At 43.7% G+C, this 21,746-nt stretch overlaps 1 protein-coding gene across 1 annotated transcript in view; it reads left to right on the forward strand.

Moving 5' to 3' along the window:
• The window catches only part of LOC310856092 (discoidin, CUB and LCCL domain-containing protein 1-like), a gene marked incomplete at its 3' end in the record, with an annotated part of 77,004 nt that overhangs the window by 17,306 nt on the left and 37,952 nt on the right, over window positions 1–21,746 (forward strand). Inside the window, exons 2-5 of the mRNA XM_083761309.1 lie at window positions 9,610–9,834; window positions 11,650–11,787; window positions 16,414–16,465; window positions 18,515–18,587. Coding sequence (XP_083617435.1) covers window positions 9,610–9,834; window positions 11,650–11,787; window positions 16,414–16,465; window positions 18,515–18,587 — 488 coding nt within the window. The remainder of the gene's footprint in view (window positions 1–9,609; window positions 9,835–11,649; window positions 11,788–16,413; window positions 16,466–18,514; window positions 18,588–21,746) is intronic.

Below are 21,746 nucleotides of genomic sequence, written 5' to 3' on the forward strand. Positions count from 1 at the left end.
TTAGTGACCTATGTGGTCGGTTAAGACTGGGGTTAGGGTTATAGTGACCTACGTGGCCGGTTAAGACTGAGGTTAGGGTTATAGTGACCTACGTGGCCGGTTAAGACTGAGGTTAGGGTTATAGTGACCTACGTGGTCGGTTAAGACTGAGGTTACGGTTAGTGACCTATGTGGTCGGTTAAGACTGGGGTTAGGGTTATAGTGACCTACGTGGTCGGTTAAGACTGAGGTTAGGGTTATAGTGACCTACGTGGCCGGTTAAGACTGAGGTTAGGGTTATAGTGAGATACGTGGCCGGTTAAGACTGAGGTTAGGGTTACAGTGACCTACGTGACCGGTTAAGACTGAGGTTAGGGTTATAGTGACCTACGTGGCCGGTTAAGACTGAGGTTAGGGTTATAGTGACCTACGTGGCCGGTTAAGACTGAGGTTAGGGTTATAGTGACCTACGTGGCCGGTTAAGACTGAGGTTAGGGTTATAGTGACCTACGTGGTCGGTTGAGACTGAGGTTAGGGTTAGTGACCTACGTGGTCGGTTGAGACTGAGGTTAGGGTTATTGTGACCTACGTGTCCGGTTAAGACTGAGGTTAGGGTTATTGTGACCTACGTGTCCGGTTAAGACTGAGGTTAGGGTTATAGTGACCTACGTGGTCGGTTAAGACTGGGGTTAGGGTTATTGTGAAAATGTAGCGCAAATCTTTGAATATATATTCTTTCAGATAAAACGTTTTTAACTCAAATCTTTGCTTCTGGGGGGGGGGGATGTTTGAGAACCACTCACACATAGGAACATAGAAACATGTAGGGTTTTAACCCTGTGAGAACCACTCACACATAGGAACATAGAAACATGTAGGGTTTTAACCCTGTGAGAACCACTCACACATAGGAACATAGAAACATGTAGGGTTTTAACCCTGTGAGAACCACTCACACATAGGAACATAGAAACATGCAGGGTTTTAACCCTGTGAGAACCACTCACACATAGGAACATAGAAACATGTAGGGTTTTAACCCTGTGAGAACCACTCACACATAGGAACATAGAAACATGTAGGGTTTTAACCCTGTGAGAACCACTCACACATAGGAACATAGAAACATGTAGGGTTTTAACCCTGTGAGAACCACTCACACATAGGAACATAGAAACATGTAGGGTTTTAACCCTGTGAGAACCACTCACACATAGGAACATAGAAACATGTAGGGTTTTAACCCTGTGAGAACCACTCACACATAGGAACATAGAAACATGTAGGGTTTTAACCCTGTGAGAACCACTCACACATAGGAACATAGAAACATGCAGGGTTTTAACCCTGTGAGAACCACTCACACATAGGAACACAGAAACATGTAGGGTTTTAACCCTGTGAGAACCACTCACACATAGGAACATAGAAACATGCAGGGTTTTAACCCTGTGAGAACCACTCACACATAGGAACATAGAACCATGTAGGGTTTTAACCCTGTGAGAACCACTCACACATAGGAACATAGAAACATGTAGGGTTTTAACCCTGTGAGAACCACTCACACATAGGAACATAGAACCATGTAGGGTTTTAACCCTGTGAGAACCACTCACACATAGGAACATAGAAACATGTAGGGTTTTAACCCTGTGAGAACCACTCACACATAGGAACATAGAAACATGTAGGGTTTTAACCCTGTGAGAACCACTCACACATAGGAACACAGAAACATGTAGGGTTTTAACCCTGTGAGAACCACTCACACATAGGAACATAGAAACATGTAGGGTTTTAACCCTGTGAGAACCACTCACACATAGGAACATAGAAACATGCAGGGTTTTAACCCTGTGAGAACCACTCACACATAGGAACATAGAAACATGTAGGGTTTTAACCCTGTGAGAACCACTCACACATAGGAACATAGAAACATGTAGGGTTTTAACCCTGTGAGAACCACTCACACATAGGAACATAGAAACATGTAGGGTTTTAACCCTGTGAGAACCACTCACACATAGGAACATAGAAACATGTAGGGTTTTAACCCTGTGAGAACCACTCACACATAGGAACACAGAAACATGTAGGGTTTTAACCCTGTGAGAACCACTCACACATAGGAACATAGAAACATGTAGGGTTTTAACCCTGTGAGAACCACTCACACATAGGAACATAGAAACATGTAGGGTTTTAACCCTGTGAGAACCACTCACACATAGGAACATAGAAACATGTAGGGTTTTAACCCTGTGAGAACCACTCACACATAGGAACACAGAAACATGTAGGGTTTTAACCCTGTGAGAACCACTCACACATAGGAACATAGAAACATGTAGGGTTTTAACCCTGTGAGAACCACTCACACATAGGAACATAGAAACATGCAGGGTTTTAACCCTGTGAGAACCACTCACACATAGGAACATAGAAACATGTAGGGTTTTAACCCTGTGAGAACCACTCACACATAGGAACATAGAAACATGTAGGGTTTTAACCCTGTGAGAACCACTCACACATAGGAACATAGAAACATGTAGGGTTTTAACCCTGTGAGAACCACTCACACATAGGAACATAGAAACATGCAGGGTTTTAACCCTGTGAGAACCACTCACACATAGGAACATAGAAACATGTAGGGTTTTAACCCTGTGAGAACCACTCACACATAGGAACATAGAAACATGTAGGGTTTTAACCCTGTGAGAACCACTCACACATAGGAACATAGAAACATGTAGGGTATTAACCCTGTGAGAACCACTCACACATAGGAACATAGACACATGTAGGGTTTTAACCCTGTGAGAACCACTCACACATAGGAGCATAGAAACATGTAGGGTTTTAACCCTGTGAGAACCACTCACACATAGGAACATAGAAACATGTAGGGTTTTAACCCTGTGAGAACCACTCACACATAGGAACACAGAAACATGTAGGGTTTTAACCCTGTGAGAACCACTCACACATAGAAACATGTAGGGTTTTAACCCTGTGAGAACCACTCACATATAGGAACATAGAAACATGTAGGGTTTTAACCCTGTGAGAACCACTCACACATAGGAACATAGAAACATGTAGGGTTTTAACCCTGTGAGAACCACTCACACATAGGAACATAGAAACATGTAGGGTTTTAACCCTGTGAGAACCACTCACATATAGGAACATAGAAACATGTAGGGTTTTAACCCTGTGAGAACCACTCACACATAGGAACATAGAAACATGCAGGGTTTTAACCCTGTGAGAACCACTCACATATAGGAACATAGAAACATGTAGGGTTTTAACCCTGTGAGAACCACTCACACATAGGAACATAGAAACATGTAGGGTTTTAACCCTGTGAGAACCACTCACACATAGGAACACAGAAACATGTAGGGTTTTAACCCTGTGAGAACCACTCACACATAGGAACATAGAAACATGTAGGGTTTTAACCCTGTGAGAACCACTCACACATAGGAACATAGAAACATGTAGGGTTTTAACCCTGTGAGAACCACTCACACATAGGAACATAGAAACATGCAGGGTTTTAACCCTGTGAGAACCACTCACACATAGGAACATAGAAACATGTAGGGTTTTAACCCTGTGAGAACCACTCACACATAGGAACATAGAAACATGTAGGGTTTTAACCCTGTGAGAACCACTCACACATAGGAACATAGAAACATGTAGGGTTTTAACCCTGTGAGAACCACTCACACATAGGAACATAGAAACATGTAGGGTTTTAACCCTGTGAGAACCACTCACACATAGGAACATAGAAACATGTAGGGTTTTAACCCTGTGAGAACCACTCACACATAGGAACATAGAAACATGTAGGGTTTTAACCCTGTGAGAACCACTCACACATAGGAACACAGAAACATGTAGGGTTTTAACCCTGTGAGAACCACTCACACATAGGAACATAGAAACATGTAGGGTTTTAACCCTGTGAGAACCACTCACACATAGGAACATAGAAACATGTAGGGTTTTAACCCTGTGAGAACCACTCACACATAGGAACATAGAAACATGTAGGGTATTAACCCTGTGAGAACCACTCACACATAGGAACATAGAAACATGTAGGGTTTTAACCCTGTGAGAACCACTCACACATAGGAACATAGAAACATGTAGGGTTTTAACCCTGTGAGAACCACTCACACATAGGAACACAGAAACATGTAGGGTTTTAACCCTGTGAGAACCACTCACACATAGGAACATAGAAACATGCAGGGTTTTAACCCTGTGAGAACCACTCACACATAGGAACATAGAAACATGTAGGGTATTAACCCTGTGAGAACCACTCACACATAGGAACATAGAAACATGCAGGGTTTTAACCCTGTGAGAACCACTCACACATAGGAACATAGAAACATGTAGGGTTTTAACCCTGTGAGAACCACTCACACATAGGAACATAGAAACATGTAGGGTATTAACCCTGTGAGAACCACTCACACATAGGAACATAGAAACATGCAGGGTTTTAACCCTGTGAGAACCACTCACACATAGGAACATAGAAACATGTAGGGTTTTAACCCTGTGAGAACCACTCACACATAGGAACATAGACACATGTAGGGTTTTAACCCTGTGAGAACCACTCACACATAGGAACATAGAAACATGTAGGGTTTTAACCCTGTGAGAACCACTCACACATAGGAACATAGAAACATGCAGGGTTTTAACCCTGTGAGAACCACTCACACATAGGAACATAGAAACATGTAGGGTTTTAACCCTGTGAGAACCACTCACACATAGGAACATAGAAACATGTAGGGTTTTAACCCTGTGAGAACCACTCACACATAGGAACATAGAAACATGTAGGGTTTTAACCCTGTGAGAACCACTCACACATAGGAACATAGAAACATGTAGGGTTTTAACCCTGTGAGAACCACTCACACATAGGAACATAGAAACATGTAGGGTTTTAACCCTGTGAGAACCACTCACACATAGGAACATAGAAACATGTAGGGTATTAACCCTGTGAGAACCACTCACACATAGGAACATAGAAACATGCAGGGTTTTAACCCTGTGAGAACCACTCACACATAGGAACATAGAAACATGTAGGGTATTAACCCTGTGAGAACCACTCACACATAGGAACATAGAAACATGTAGGGTATTAACCCTGTGAGAACCACTCACACATAGGAACATAGAAACATGCAGGGTTTTAACCCTGTGAGAACCACTCACACATAGGAACATAGAAACATGTAGGGTTTTAACCCTGTGAGAACCACTCACACATAGGAACATAGACACATGTAGGGTTTTAACCCTGTGAGAACCACTCACACATAGGAACATAGAAACATGTAGGGTTTTAACCCTGTGAGAACCACTCACACATAGGAACATAGAAACATGCAGGGTTTTAACCCTGTGAGAACCACTCACACATAGGAACATAGAAACATGTAGGGTTTTAACCCTGTGAGAACCACTCACACATAGGAACATAGAAACATGTAGGGTTTTAACCCTGTGAGAACCACTCACACATAGGAACATAGAAACATGTAGGGTTTTAACCCTGTGAGAACCACTCACACATAGGAGCATAGAAACATGTAGGGTTTTAACCCTGTGAGAACCACTCACACATAGGAACATAGAAACATGTAGGGTTTTAACCCTGTGAGAACCACTCACACATAGGAACATAGAAACATGTAGGGTATTAACCCTGTGAGAACCACTCACACATAGGAACATAGAAACATGTGGGGTTTTAACCCTGTGAGAACCACTCACACATAGGAACATAGAAACATGCAGGGTTTTAACCCTGTGAGAACCACTCACACATAGGAACATAGAAACATGTAGGGTTTTAACCCTGTGAGAACCACTCACACATAGGAACATAGAAACATGCAGGGTTTTAACCCTGTGAGAACCACTCACACATAGGAACATAGAAACATGTAGGGTTTTAACCCTGTGAGAACCACTCACACATAGGAACATAGAAACATGTAGGGTTTTAACCCTGTGAGAACCACTCACACATAGGAACATAGAAACATGTAGGGTTTTAACCCTGTGAGAACCACTCACACATAGGAACATAGAAACATGTAGGGTTTTAACCCTGTGAGAACCACTCACACATAGGAACATAGAAACATGTAGGGTTTTAACCCTGTGAGAACCACTCACACATAGGAACATAGAAACATGTAGGGTTTTAACCCTGTGAGAACCACTCACACATAGGAACATAGAAACATGTAGGGTTTTAACCCTGTGAGAACCACTCACACATAGGAACATAGAAACATGCAGGGTTTTAACCCTGTGAGAACCACTCACACATAGGAACACAGAAACATGTAGGGTTTTAACCCTGTGGGAACCACTCACACATAGGAACATAGAAACATGTAGGGTTTTAACCCTGTGAGAACCACTCACACATAGGAACATAGAAACATGTAGGGTATTAACCCTGTGAGAACCACTCACACATAGGAACACAGAAACATGTAGGGTTTTAACCCTGTGAGAACCACTCACACATATAGGAACATAGAAACATGTAGGGTTTTAACCCTGTGAGAACCACTCACACATAGGAACATAGAAACATGTAGGGTTTTAACCCTGTGAGAACCACTCACACATAGGAACATAGAAACATGTAGGGTTTTAACCCTGTGAGAACCACTCACACATAGGAACATAGAAACATGTAGGGTTTTAACCCTGTGAGAACCACTCACACATAGGAACACAGAAACATGTAGGGTTTTAACCCTGTGAGAACCACTCACACATAGGAACATAGAAACATGTAGGGTTTTAACCCTGTGAGAACCACTCACACATAGGAACACAGAAACATGCAGGGTATTAACCCTGTGAGAACCACTCACACATAGGAACATAGAAACATGTAGGGTTTTAACCCTGTGAGAACCACTCACACATAGGAACATAGAAACATGTAGGGTTTTAACCCTGTGAGAACCACTCACACATAGGAACATAGAAACATGCAGGGTTTTAACCCTGTGAGAACCACTCACACATAGGAACATAGAAACATGTAGGGTTTTAACCCTGTGAGAACCACTCACACATAGGAACATAGACACATGTAGGGTTTTAACCCTGTGAGAACCACTCACACATAGGAACATAGAAACATGTAGGGTTTTAACCCTGTGAGAACCACTCACACATAGGAACATAGAAACATGTAGGGTTTTAACCCTGTGAGAACCACTCACACATAGGAACATAGAAACATGTAGGGTTTTAACCCTGTGAGAACCACTCACACATAGGAACATAGAAACATGTAGGGTTTTAACCCTGTGAGAACCACTCACACATAGGAACATAGAAACATGTAGGGTTTTAACCCTGTGAGAACCACTCACACATAGGAACATAGAAACATGTAGGGTTTTTCAGAGAACTGTCAGGATTTAGAAGACATTTTGTAGAATCATCCTCAGGTGTTATAATGGCTTAAATGGCACCATGACGGTTGCTTAGGACGGACGGACGGACGGACGGACAGACAGACAGACAGACAGACAGACGGACGGACGGACGGACGGACGGACAGACGGACAGACAGACAGACAGAGGTGTGAGGACAGACAGACAGACAGACAGACAGACAGACAGACGGACGGACGGACGGACAGACGGACAGACAGACAGACAGAGGTGTGAGGACAGACAGACAGACAGACAGACAGACGGACAGAGGTGTGAGGACATCCTCGTCTGAATTTTGTTTTGGGTCATGTGGCGGTTATGAACCTGAGACTGTAAACACAGCCTGCGTTGCTATGCTCTCTCTCTCTCACACACACACACACACACACACACACACACACACACACACACACACACACACACACACACACACACACACACACACACACAGAGCGGAGGCAGTGAAACCGCAGCCTGAGCCCAAAACACTCCACTTATCCTGATAACATCACCGATGATGACGGAGGAGGAGGAGGAGGAGGCCTCCACTGTGGTCAATTAATTACCACCCTGTCTGTCTGTCTGTCTGTCTGTCTGTCTGTCTGTCTGTCTGTCTGTCTGTCTGTCTGTCTGTCTGTCTGTCTGTCTGTCTGTCTGCGTGCGTGCGTGTTTTAGTCCTTGGTCGTCCGAGTCGCGTTGCCTTACTTCAGTCAGACATTCTCATGGACTCTGTCTGGTCTGGGTCTTTTGTTTTGTTTTGGGGTCAATATTATAGAGCTGTCCCTGACTAAGGGTTTGTATAGTCTAAATTAATATGAATACATTTGCTGTTAGTCGACTGATAGTCGACCCCCCCCAAAAAAACAAAGAAAACCCCCCCTTTTTTTTTTTTGGTGAACATGGACTGAGAGGCTTGTCATTAGCCAGATTGAGCACAGCAGGTGAGATTGAGATTCTGGAGTCTATCAGGCCAGCGCACTGTGCGATTCAAGTCACAGGCAGTGGCACATTGCCACACAGGCAGACACACTCCACATGCACATTGGAGATTGATTAAAAACAGTCAGAAAGCATGTTCAAATGTGTTTATGTCCCCCACACCTAGTGGAAAAATACAATAATATGTTGTGGGAGAATTCTTTTTTACTTAGAGGTGGTCAGTCGACTGAGACCCGTTCCGATCCATTAGTCGACTATTCGACTAATCGAGGTCAGCCATAGTCAATGTACATTTTATCCACTTACTTTTGTAAAAAAAAAAGGGTTATAAAGAAATTCCCCCTTTAAGCTGATCACATGTCTACATTGTAAATTGTTGATGTGGACTCGCTTTAGGTGAACTCGACCACTCGAACACTGTCTCAGAGGCCCCTTTTCCACCGGTTGGTTCCCAGTAGGAACCGGTTCAGTTCTTTGTGGTTCTTTAGTCCATGAGCCAGAGCTCCAAAATGTAAACATTAATTATGAATTGAGTGTAGCAAAACCATACCTATATTAGATTGTTATCACCATTAAACTTCCCCAATTGAGTACTTTACACGAAGACAATGATTTATTCTATTACACATTTTACATTTTTAAATATGCAAATGAGGCACTATGTAGGAAAATATGCAAAATAATCAAAAGTATGATAAAGCTACTACTGTGGAAGGGTTTATCATGTATTAATTTACTTGTATTGATCCTATAAACAATGTAATATAGGGTATAGTTTGCCCACCAATTTTGGAGCTCTGGCTCATGGACTAAAAACCAAAAAGAACCGGTGGAAAAGAACTGAACCGGTTCCCATTGGGAACCAACCGGTGGAAAAGAACTGAACCGGTTCCCACTGGGAACCAACCGGTGGAAAAGAACTGAACCGGTTCCCACTGGGAACCAACCGGTGGAAAAGAACTGAACCGGTTCCCACTGGGAACCAACCGGTGGAAAAGAACTGAACCGGTTCCCACTGGGAAAACCAACCGGTGGAAAAGAACTGAACCGGTTCCCATTGGGAACCAACCGGTGGAAAAGGGGTCTGTGAGTGTCTGTTTTCTTTGGGGTTTTTTTGTCATTCATTCATTCCTTCCTTCCTTCCAGGCTCTGGCTGTGGACACACGGTCCTGGGCCCTCGGAGCGGTACCGTGGCGAGCCAGAACTACCCGGGCACCTACCCGTCGGACGCCCGCTGTGCATGGCGGCTGCGCGTGCCCGCGGGCCGCACGCTGCGCCTGCTGTTTGGAGACTTCGACGTGGAGAGCAGCCCGGACTGCAGCACGGCGGGATCTCTGACGCTCACGGCCACAGACGGCACCACGGCCCTGGGTAAGAGAACTGAGCGGTACCACCACCGCCCTGGGTAAGAGTTCTGAGCAGTACCATGGCCCTGGGTAAGAGTTCTGACGGAAATAGCCGATCTACAAGCTCACAATGCGTCGCGCTGCGACGCATTGTGAGCTTGTAGATCGGCTATTTTCAGCAAGTGTAAAAACAGCCATTACGATGGCATCAAGGCCCGCCTAAATACATTTTAGTCGACTAAATCAACTGTAGTTTTAGTCGACTAAAATCTTATGATATTTTGTCGACTAAAGCTAGACTAAACACTAAAACATTCCGGGCGACTAAAATGAGTACCACGGCCCTGGGTAAGTAGTGAGTCCTGAGCGGCAGTGTTGTTTTTGGCAGCAAATTTCTATTTAAGTTTTAGTCATAGTCTTTGGACTGAAACTTCATTTAGTTTTAGTCACATTTTAGTCACCCGGAATGTCTTAGTGTTAGTCTAGTTTTAGTCGACTAAATGTCATAAGATTTTAGTCGACTAAATCTACAGTTGATTTAGTCGACTAAAATGTATTTTGGCGCGTCTTGATGCCGTCTTAATGAGTGTTTTTACTCTTGCTGCAAATAGCAGATCTACAATCTCACAACGCGTCGCGTTGCGACGCGTTGTGAGATTGTATAATATATACTGACTCGCCGATCTACAAGCTCACAATGCACTGTGACACGTTGTGTATTTCTTTTAGTGATGCACGGAATATTCGGCCACAGAAAATATTCGGCAGAAAATGGCAAAAAAAATGCATTTTCGGCCTATTGGGTTTCGGCCCTAATAGGCTGAAAATGTATCACCGAATAGTGCATGCAATTAATGGATTCAAAAGAGCTGAATAAATGTTTTCTGGACCCATAATAGTGATTATTATTTAAGTTAAGTTTTGCCATAACCATTTATTTTGCCATAAATCAGGTAGCTTTAAGGTACGGCCATATATAATATTAATCATATTCGGATATTCGGTTTTCAGCCAAGAATCTCCCTTTCGCTGCATCCCTACATTTTTTCCCTACCATTGCTGTCATCTTAAAGCTACCTGATTTATGGTAAAACTTAACTTGAATAATAATCACTATTATGGGTCCATAAAACATTTATTCAGCTCTTTTGAATGCATTCATTGCATACACTTTTATTCGGTGATACATTTTCTGCCTAGTCAGGCCGAAACCGAATAGGCCGAAAATGCCCTGAAAGAATATACTGTATATTTTCCACGATTTAAAAAGGGCGCCGCACTCCGAGCTTGTAGATCTGCTATTTTTGAAAAAATGATCACAATCGGTTATCGGGAGCCCGGAGCACCCCTAATGTGACGATGTGCGAGCACACACACACACACACACACACACACACACACACGCACACACACACGCACACACGCACGCACGCACGCACGCGCGCACGCACACACACACACACACACACACACACACACACTTGGGTCACATGGTATTTAGCACTTATCTTCTCTTGGGTCACATGGTATTTAGCACTTATCTTATCTTGGGTCACATGGTATTTAGCACTTATCTTCTCTTGGGTCACATGGTATTTAGCACTTATCTTCTCTTGGGTCACATGGTATTTAGCACTTATCTTATCTTGGGTCACATGGTATTGTGTCTCCTCTCTCATAGGGCCTCTGTGTGGCCGGCTGGGGTCACATGGTATTGTATCTCCTCTCTCATAGGGCCTCTGTGTGGCCGGCTGGGGTCACATGGTATTGTGTCTCCTCTCTCATAGGGCCTCTGTGTGGCCGGCTGGGGTCACATGGTATTGTGTCTCCTCTCTCATAGGGCCTCTGTGTGGCCGGCTGGACGCCGCAGACAGGAACGTGACGCTGAGCCTCGGAGAGGTGACGCTGGTCTTCAGGTCAGGACCGCACCGCTCGGGACGAGGGTTCCTGCTGTCCTACGGCACCGACCAGCACCCAGGTAGGGTTCCTGCTGTCCTACAGCACCGACCAGCACCCAGGTAGCACCCTGTAACACCCTACAGCACTATAGCACCCTGTAGCCTAGAGCTGTACGAATCTTCTCTTAACCCATTCTGACTTGAGATCAGATTCATACGAGGTTTTCCACTGGACACACGCTGGTCTGATGAACCCATTCTGACCTGAGATCAGATTCTAAAAAAATGTCAGTCGTTCTTCGATTTTTCAAAAAATAGCAGACCTACAAGCTCGTATCGCGCCACTCGGTGGCGCGATACGAGCTTGTAGATCTGCTATTTTTCAATAGCTAAAGCATAACATGATGCCGACACCAAAATGGGTGCCCGGTCAGAATGGGTTATGGGGGGGGGGGTCCTTCTTGGCATGTATTTTAAACGGCATGTACTGTTACCAGCCTTTCCGGGGGTCGCCAAAAACGTCCCGAACCCCTTGCCTGCATGCACTCCAGGATGCCAGGTCAGGACAATGAGCTGGCCTGTGTCTCTCTACACCACGGCATGCTAACATCTAAATTGATTTTAAAATTATTTTACTTGTGTATAAAGCTCTCAATGGTCTCGCACCGTCCTACCTATACATGACTGCCTGCCTAAATATGTCCCAAACCGGCCCCCTAAGGTCTTCCACTGCCGGCCTGCTCGCTTTGCCTAAAAAAATGGCAACTAAAGAATACGGGGAAGCAGCTTTTTGCTTCTAGGGGCCGACGGCGTGGAACAAGCTCCCACTGTACCTTCGTCAGGCAGCCTCTGTAGACATTTTTAAAGCTCAGCTCAAGACCCACTTCTACAACATTGCTTTTAATTGATCTTTTATTTTTTGTTATTCATGTCCTCACTGTATTGCATCACTGCTTGTTTTTTAATGTCGTTGCCTTGCTTTCCTTTTTTTCCTCCATTGTTCTGTAAAGCACTTTGAGCTGCATTTCCTGTCATGAAAGGTGCTGTACAAATAAAGTTTTATTATTATTATTATTATTATTATGTATTAATTATTAAAAGGACACATGTGTAGCCTTTAGCGACGTCCTGCTGTGATGTCATCCGTGTCGGGACCATTACTGTATACATGTCTGCCACACGCTCTGATTACATGTTTTTATAATTATTAGCGTGTTTTTTTCTGCTCGCGCCGTCACGGAAGAAGAGCAGGAGGACTAGTTGGTGTTTATTTAACCCCTTCTGACCGGGCACCCATTTTGGTGTCGGCATCATGTTATGCTTTAGCTATTGAAAAATACCAGATCTACAAGCTCGTAGCGCGCCACCGAGTGGCGCGCGCTACGAGCTTGTAGGTCTGCTATTTTTGAAAAAAAATCAAAGAACGACTGACATTTTTAGAATCTGATCTCAGGTCAGAATGGGGATAATCAGACCAGTGTGTGTCCATGTGGAAACCTTCGTATGAATGAGGTCAGAATGGGTTAACCCCTTCTGCGTTTAGCGTGAGCTCACACCACGCTGAGCACGGCATGTGAGCACTCGTAAACAGTCATTACCGCTGAGTCCCTGTGTGTGTGTGCGTGTGTGTGTGTGTGTGTGTGTGTGTGTGTGTGCGTGTGTGTGTGTGTGTGTGTGTGTGTGTGGGTGCTCATTGACATGCATGCCGTGTGTGTGTGTGTGTGTGCGTGTGTGCATGCGCATGTTTGTGTGAATTGTGTGAGTGCTCATTGACATTCACACTGCATTCAGCTCCTTGTCCCTCTGGGTTGAACACACACACGCACGCACACACACGCACGCACGCACGCACACACACACACACACACGCACACGCACACGCACACAAGACACAACTAAGCTATGGCGGCTAAAACTATGACTATACTACTACTACTACAAATGTTTGACAAACACATCGTTGCTGTCGGGGGGGGGGGAAACCACCTAACTCCATCTCGGGAAGACACACATCTCTAAAGAATATAGGCCCGCTGGACCCAGTGTTGATTTAGTCGACTAAAACTAAGACGAAGGCTGTCCGTCGACTGCCTTCATCCACAGACTAAAACTAAGACGAAAACAAATAAAAACTTTAGAGTAAAACGTTAGGAAGGGACTATAGTGGACAAGAGATCCAAGTATAAGTCATTTTAACCGTGGTTGCTGAAAATAGACGATCTGCAAGCTCACAACGTGTCGCCCTGCGACACGTTGTGAGCTTGTAGATCGTCGATTGGTGACGTGCATTTGTAAGTGTATTTGTGACGGCATTATAAGGACCGCCAAAATGTATTTTGGTCGACTACATCAACTGTAAAATCACACCCGTCTGAAGTGAGTGGTGCTGTGCTGTACTGTACTAAATACATATAGTTTTTAGCAGTGATATCTGCCTTTTATTATGAAAGTGTCCTTTTTTGTCCCGTCAACGTGCTGCAGTGTTCTGCTCAGCTCAGCTCAGCTCAGCTCAGCTCAGCTCAGCTCAGCTCCCGTTCTCCTACGCATGCATCCTCACTTCCTGTTTTTTTGGGAAACGGGGGGGCTTGTTTATGGAACTGGCGCTTATATAGAGGGAGGGGGGGGAGGGAGAGAGGGAGAGAGAGAGAGAGGGAGGGAGGAGAGAGAGAGAGAGAGAGAGAGAGAGAGAGAGAGAGAGAGAGAGAGAGAGAGAGAGAGAGAGAGAGAGAGAGGGAGAGAGTCTTCTCCAGACGCATAAATCGTCCCTCTGTTAAACATGACACGATGACACAACAGCCTTTCTATCGCCCCCCCCCTCCCCTCCACCCCCCTCCCCACGCTGTACGCACGCCAATAAGGCGCAGACAGACGCTGACAAAGAACTTAGTCACATCTACACTGAGGATGAGGAGGATGAGGAGGATGATGATGACGTCGACCGCTTGGGGCTGTACGAATGTACAGGCCTAGACGCTGTGTACAGCGGCGTGTCTGCTGGCGCAAGCCTGGTGCGTCATGCCTGTGTGTGTGTGTGCGTGTGTGTGAGGGTGTGTGCGTGTGTGTGTGTGTGTGTGTGTGAGGGTGTGTGCGTGTGTGTGTGTGTGTGTGTGTGCGTTGCTCGGTGTCACTGTGCTGTACTACCATACTAGCGCGTGCGAGTGCAGTTTGAGGAACAGACGACCCGTCGTGTTGAGGGCATCTCTCATTGGTTCTTTAGTCGTGTTGAGGGCATCTCTCATTGGTTCTTTAGTCGTGTTGAGGGCATCTCTCATTGGTTCTTTAGTCGTGTTGAGGGCATCTCTCATTGGTTCTTTAGTCGTGTTGAGGGCATCTCTCATTGGTTCTTTAGTCGTGTTGAGGGCATCTCTCATTGGTTCTTTAGTCGTGTTGAGGGCATCTCTCATTGGTTCTTTAGTCGTGTTGAGGGCATCTCTCATTGGTTCTTTAGTCGTGTTGAGGGCATCTCTCATTGGTTCTTTAGTCGTGTTGAGGGCATCTCTCATTGGTTCTTTAGTCGTGTTGAGGGCATCTCTCATTGGTTCTTTAGTCGTGTTGAGGGCATCTCTCATTGGTTCTTTAGTCGTGTTGAGGGCATCTCTCATTGGTTCTTTAGTCGTGTTGAGGGCATCTCTCATTGGTTCTTTAGTCGTGTTGAGGGCATCTCTCATTGGTTCTTTAGTCGTGTTGAGGGCATCTCTCATTGGTTCTTTAGTCGTGTTGAGGGCATCTCTCATTGGTTCTTTAGTCGTGTTGAGGGCATCTATCATTGGTTCTTTAGTCGTGTTGAGGGCATCTCTCATTGGTTCTTTAGTCGTGTTGAGGGCATCTCTCATTGGTTCTTTAGTTGGGCCTAAAATGACTAAACTATTCAGGTTATAGGCTAGAGTTATACAGGGTTAACCCATTCTATTACGGGAACCCGTTTTGGTGTTAGCATTATGCTATGCTTTAGCTATTGAAAAATAGCAGATCTACAAGCTCGTAGCGCGCCACCGAGTGGCGCGCTACGAGCTTGTAGGTCTGCTATTTCTTTGAAAAATCGAAGAGCGACTGACATAGAGGACATTTTTTTTTAATCTGATCTCAGGTCAGAATGGGAAACTGTCAGGATGTAGAAGACATGTTTAGAATCTGATCTCGGGTCAGAATGGGAAACTGTCAGGATGTAGAAGACATATTTAGAATCTGATCTCAGGTCAGAATGGGTTAGACGTGTAGACGTCAATGCTGCCTTATTTGTACTTAGCTGTGCTGGTGTGTCGCACAACGAATTTATATACATATATATTATTTTGCTGTCAGGGTCATGTAAAAACACGTATAGTTTGAGAACGACTGACATAGAAAAACGTAGCTTTTTCACGAAAACGGTCAGGATTTAGAAATACATTTGCAGAATCGTTCCCAGGCCTAAATGGGTTAATACCGAGTGGCGCGCTATGAGCTTTGTAGGTCTGCTATTTTTTGGAAAAATCGTAAAAAATGTGGCGCAAATCTTTGAATATAATATATTCATTCAAAGTGAATGTTTTTAACTCGGGTCTAAATGGGTTAAAAAGATTCAAATAAAGAACTACAATTATTTCTGAAGGTTTGACATCATATTCTCTAACATGTGACCCCCCCCCCCCCCTCACCCCCCCCCCTCTCTCTCTCTCTCTCTCTCTCTCTCTCTCTCTCTCTCTCTCTCTCTCTCTCTGTTCCAGATCTCATCTCTTGTCTGCATCGAGGATCACATTTCATTCCGCAGCACTTCAGGTGAGTCGGTCCACACACGGTCTGTAAGTCCATTTCCAAGTGTTCTGATGGGTGGTTGTGTTCTGATGGGTGGTTGTGTTCTGATGGGTGGTTGTGTTCTGATGGGTGGTTGTGTTCTGATGGGGGGTTGTGTTCTGATGGGGGTTGTGTTCTGATGGGGGGTTGTGTTCTGATGGGGGTTGTGTTCTGATGGGGGGTTGTGTTCTGATGGGTGGTTGTGTTCTGATGGGGGGTTGTGTTCTGATGGGGGGTTGTGTTCTGATGGGTGGTTGTGTGTTCTGATGGGTGGTTGTGTGTTCTGATGGGTGGTTGTGTTCTGATGGGTGGTTGTGTTCTGATGGGTGGTTGTGTGTTCTGATGGGTGGTTGTATGTTCTGATGGGTGGTTGTGTGTTCTGATGGGTGGTTGTGTTCTGATGGGTGGTTGTATGTTCTGATGGGTGGTTGTGTGTTCTGATGGGGGGTTGTGTTCTGATGGGTGGTTGTGTGTTCTGATGGGTGGTTGTGTGTTCTGATGGGTGGTTGTGTGTTCTGATGGGTGGTTGTGTTCTGATGGGTGGTTGTGTGTTCTGATGGGTGGTTGTGTGTTCTGATGGGTGGTTGTGTGTTCTGATGGGTGGTTGTGTGTTCTGATGGGTGGTTGTGTGTTCTGATGGGTGGTTGTGTGTTCTGATGGGTGGTTGTGTGTTCTGATGGGTGGTTGTGTGTTCTGATGGGTGGTTGTGTGTTCTGATGGGGGGTTGTGTTCTGATGGGTGGTTGTGTTCTGATGGGTGGTTGTGTTCTGATGGGTGGTTGTGTTCTGATGGGTGGTTGTGTGTTCTGATGGGTGGTTGTGTTCTGATGGGGGGTTGTGTTCTGATGGGTGGTTGTGTTCTGATGGGTGGTTGTGTTCTGATGGGTGGTTGTATGTTCTGATGGGTGGTTGTGTTCTGATGGGGGGTTGTGTTCTGATGGGGGGTTGTGTTCTGATGGGGGGTTGTGTTCTGATGGGTGGTTGTGTTCTGATGGGTGGTTGTGTTCTGATGGGTGGTTGTGTTCTGATGGGGGGTTGTGTTCTGATGGGGGGTTGTGTTCTGATGGGGGGTTGTGTTCTGATGGGGGGTTGTGTTCTGATGGGTGGTTGTGTTCTGATGGGTGGTTGTGTTCTGATGGGTGGTTGTGTTCTGATGGGTTGTTGTGTTCTGATGGGGGGTTGTGTTCTGATGGGGGGTTGTGTTCTGATGGGTGGTTGTGTTCTGATGGGTGGTTGTGTTCTGATGGGTGGTTGTGTTCTGATGGGGGGTTGTGTTCTGATGGGGGGTTGTGTTCTGATGGGGGGTTGTGTTCTGATGGGGGGTTGTGTTCTGATGGGGGGTTGTGTTCTGATGGGGGGTTGTGTTCTGATGGGGGGTTGTGTTCTGATGGGTGGTTGTGTTCTGATGGGGGGTTGTGTTCTGATGGGTTGTTGTATGTTCTGATGGGTGGTTGTGTTCTGATGGGGGGTTGTGTTCTGATGGGGGGTTGTGTTCTGATGGGGGGTTGTGTTCTGATGGGTGGTTGTGTTCTGATGGGTGGTTGTGTTCTGATGGGGGGTTGTGTTCTGATGGGTGGTTGTGTTCTGATGGGGGGTTGTGTTCTGATGGGGGGTTGTGTTCTGATGGGTGGTTGTGTTCTGATGGGGGGTTGTGTTCTGATGGGTGGTTGTGTTCTGATGGGGGGTTGTGTTCTGATGGGGGGTTGTGTTCTGATGGGGGGTTGTGTTCTGATGGGGGGTTGTGTTCTGATGGGGGGTTGTGTTCTGATGGGGGGTTGTGTTCTGATGGGTGGTTGTGTTCTGATGGGGGGTTGTGTTCTGATGGGTGGTTGTGTTCTGATGGGGGGTTGTGTTCTGATGGGGGGTTGTGTTCTGATGGGGGGTTGTGTTCTGATGGGTGGTTGTGTTCTGATGGGGGGTTGTGTTCTGATGGGGGGTTGTGTTCTGATGGCAAAAAACTACTTGTTTCCAGCGTGTACTGACTCTAAGCTACTTGTTTCCAGCGTGTACTGACTCTAAAGCTACTTGTTTCCAGCGTGTACTGCCCGGCCGGCTGCCGTAGCGTGAGCGGTGACATCTGGGGCCACTCGGAGCAAGGGTACAGAGACGTGAGTACCATTTAACCCCGTTTTGGTGTTTAAAAGCATCATGTTATGCTTTAGCTATTGAAAAACAGCAGATCTACAAGCTCATAGAACCTGTAGGTCTGCTGTTTTTTGAGAAATCGTGAAAATGTGCCTCAAATCATTGGACATATATTATTACAGATTCTACAGCGGGTCGTTTCGAGGAAGCACTCTGATTGGTTGAAACGGCCTTCTAGCCGTGGGTTGAACCAGCACCGTTCACCACCCAATCAAAACAAAGAATTCAGCCGCTCTGTTTTTCCCAGGGCGCTAGCAAACCCCCGTGGCTAGGCTAGCTAGTTTCTTGGGACATTTTAATCTGTCGTTAAAAAGATATATTTTTTCAGTGAGTTTCTTAGTTTTAAGGGTAAATGCACTTGAGGGTGTGGTTTAACGTGATTATTGCCACGACAGGGATGCGGTCAGGAACTAGACAAAGTCGAGTTCCGCAAGCATCACTGAATATATATCACCCTCTCTGTAATATTAAGCATCACTGAATATATATCACCCTCTCTGTAATATTAAGCATCACTGAATATATATCACCCTCTCTGTAATATCACTGAACATCACTGAATATATATCACCCTCTCTGTAATATTAAGCATCACTGAATATATATCACCCTCTCTGTAATATTAAGCATCACTGAATATATATCACCCTCTCTGTAATATTAAGCATCACTGAATATATATCACCCTCTCTGTAATATTAAGCATCACTGAATATATATCACCCTCTCTGTAATATTAAGCATCATTGAATATATATCACCCTCTCTGTAATATTAAGCATCACTGAATATATATCACCCTCTCTGTAATATTAAGCATCACTGAATATATATCACCCTCTCTGTAATATTAAGCATCACTGAATATGTATCACCCTCTCTGTAATATTAAGCATCACTGAATATATATCACCCTCTCTGTAATATTAAGCATCACTGAATATGTATCACCCTCTCTGTAATATTAAGCATCTCTGAATATGTATCACCCTCTCTGTAATATTAAGCATCACTGAATATATATCACCCTCTCTGTAATATTAAGCATCACTGAATATATATCACCCTCTCTGTAATATTAAGCATCACTGAATATATATCACCCTCTCTGTAATATTAAGCATCACTGAATATATATCACCCTCTCTGTAATATTAAGCATCACTGAATATATATCACCCTCTCTGTAATATTAAGCATCACTGAATATATATCACCCTCTCTGTAATATTAAGCATCATTGAATATATATCACCCTCTCTGTAATATTAAGCATCACTGAATATATATCACCCTCTCTGTAATATTAAGCATCATTGAATATATATCACCCTCTCTGTAATATTAAGCATCATTGAATATATATCACCCTCTCTGTAATATTAAGCATCACTGAATATATATCACCCTCTCTGTAATATTAAGCATCACTGAATATGTATCACCCTCTCTGTAATATTAAGCATCACTGAATATATATCACCCTCTCTGTAATATTAAGCATCACTGAATATATATCACCCTCTCTGTAATATTAAGCATCACTGAATATATATCACCCTCTCTGTAATATTAAGCATCACTGAATATATATCACCCTCTCTGTAATATTAAGCATCACTGAATATATATCACCCTCTCTGTAATATTAAGCATCACTGAATATATATCACCCTCTCTGTAATATTAAGCATCACTGAATATATATCACCCTCTCTGTAATATTAAGCATCACTGAATATATATCACCCTCTCTGTAATATTAAGCATCACTGAATATATATCACCCTCTCTGTAATATTAAGCATCATTGAATATATATCACCCTCTCTGTAATATTAAGCATCACTGAATATATATCACCCTCTCTGTAATATCACTGAACATCACTGAATATATATCACCCTCTCTGTAATATTAAGCATCACTGAATAATATTAAGCATCACTGAATATATATCACCCTCTCTGTAATATTAAGCATCACTGAATATATATCACCCTCTCTGTAATATTAAGCATCACTGAATATATATCACCCTCTCTGTAATATCACTGAACATCACTGAATATATATCACCCTCTCTGTAATATTAAGCATCATTGAATATGTATCACCCTCTCTGTAATATTAAGCATCATTGAATATATATCACCCTCTCTGTAATATTAAGCATCACTGAATATATATCACCCTCTCTGTAATATTAAGCATCACTGAATATGTATCACCCTCTCTGTAATATTAAGCATCATTGAATATGTATCACCCTCTCTGTAATATTAAGCATCATTGAATATATATCACCCTCTCTGTAATATTAAGCATCACTGAATATATATCACCCTCTCTGTAATATTAAGCATCATTGAATATGTATCACCCTCTCTGTAATATTAAGCATCATTGAATATATATCACCCTCTCTGTAATATTAAGCATCACTGAATATATATCACCCTCTCTGTAATATTAAGCATCACTGAATATGTATCACCCTCTCTGTAATATTAAGCATCATTGAATATATATCACCCTCTCTGTAATATTAAGCATCACTGAATATATATCACCCTCTCTGTAATATTAAGCATCACTGAATATATATCACCCTCTCTGTAATATTAAGCATCATTGAATATGTATCACCCTCTCTGTAATATTAAGCATCATTGAATATATATCACCCTCTCTGTAATATTAAGCATCACTGAATATATATCACCCTCTCTGTAATATTAAGCATCTCTGAATATATATCACCCTCTCTGTAATATTAAGCATCACTGAATATATATCACCCTCTCTGTAATATCACTGAACATCACTGAATATATATCACCCTCTCTGTAATATTAAGCATCATTGAATATATATCACCCTCTCTGTAATATTAAGCATCACTGAATATATATCACCCTCTCTGTAATATTGAATATATATCACCCTCTCTGTAATATTGCTTAAGTGAACGCTTTAACTCAAATCTTTGCTTCTGAAGGGTTCCTGCAGGGACAGCATATGTTCAGATGGGGGGGGGGGGGGGGCATATTACATATAATTTTTGGGGTCCTTGACGTGAAATATTGAGCACCACTGATACAGAAACCATGAGGTTTTTC

The sequence above is a fragment of the Protomyctophum parallelum genome (assembly GCF_964188405.1).
Source record: "Protomyctophum parallelum genome assembly, chromosome: 3".
In the NCBI taxonomy this organism is placed as follows: domain Eukaryota; kingdom Metazoa; phylum Chordata; class Actinopteri; order Myctophiformes; family Myctophidae; genus Protomyctophum; species Protomyctophum parallelum.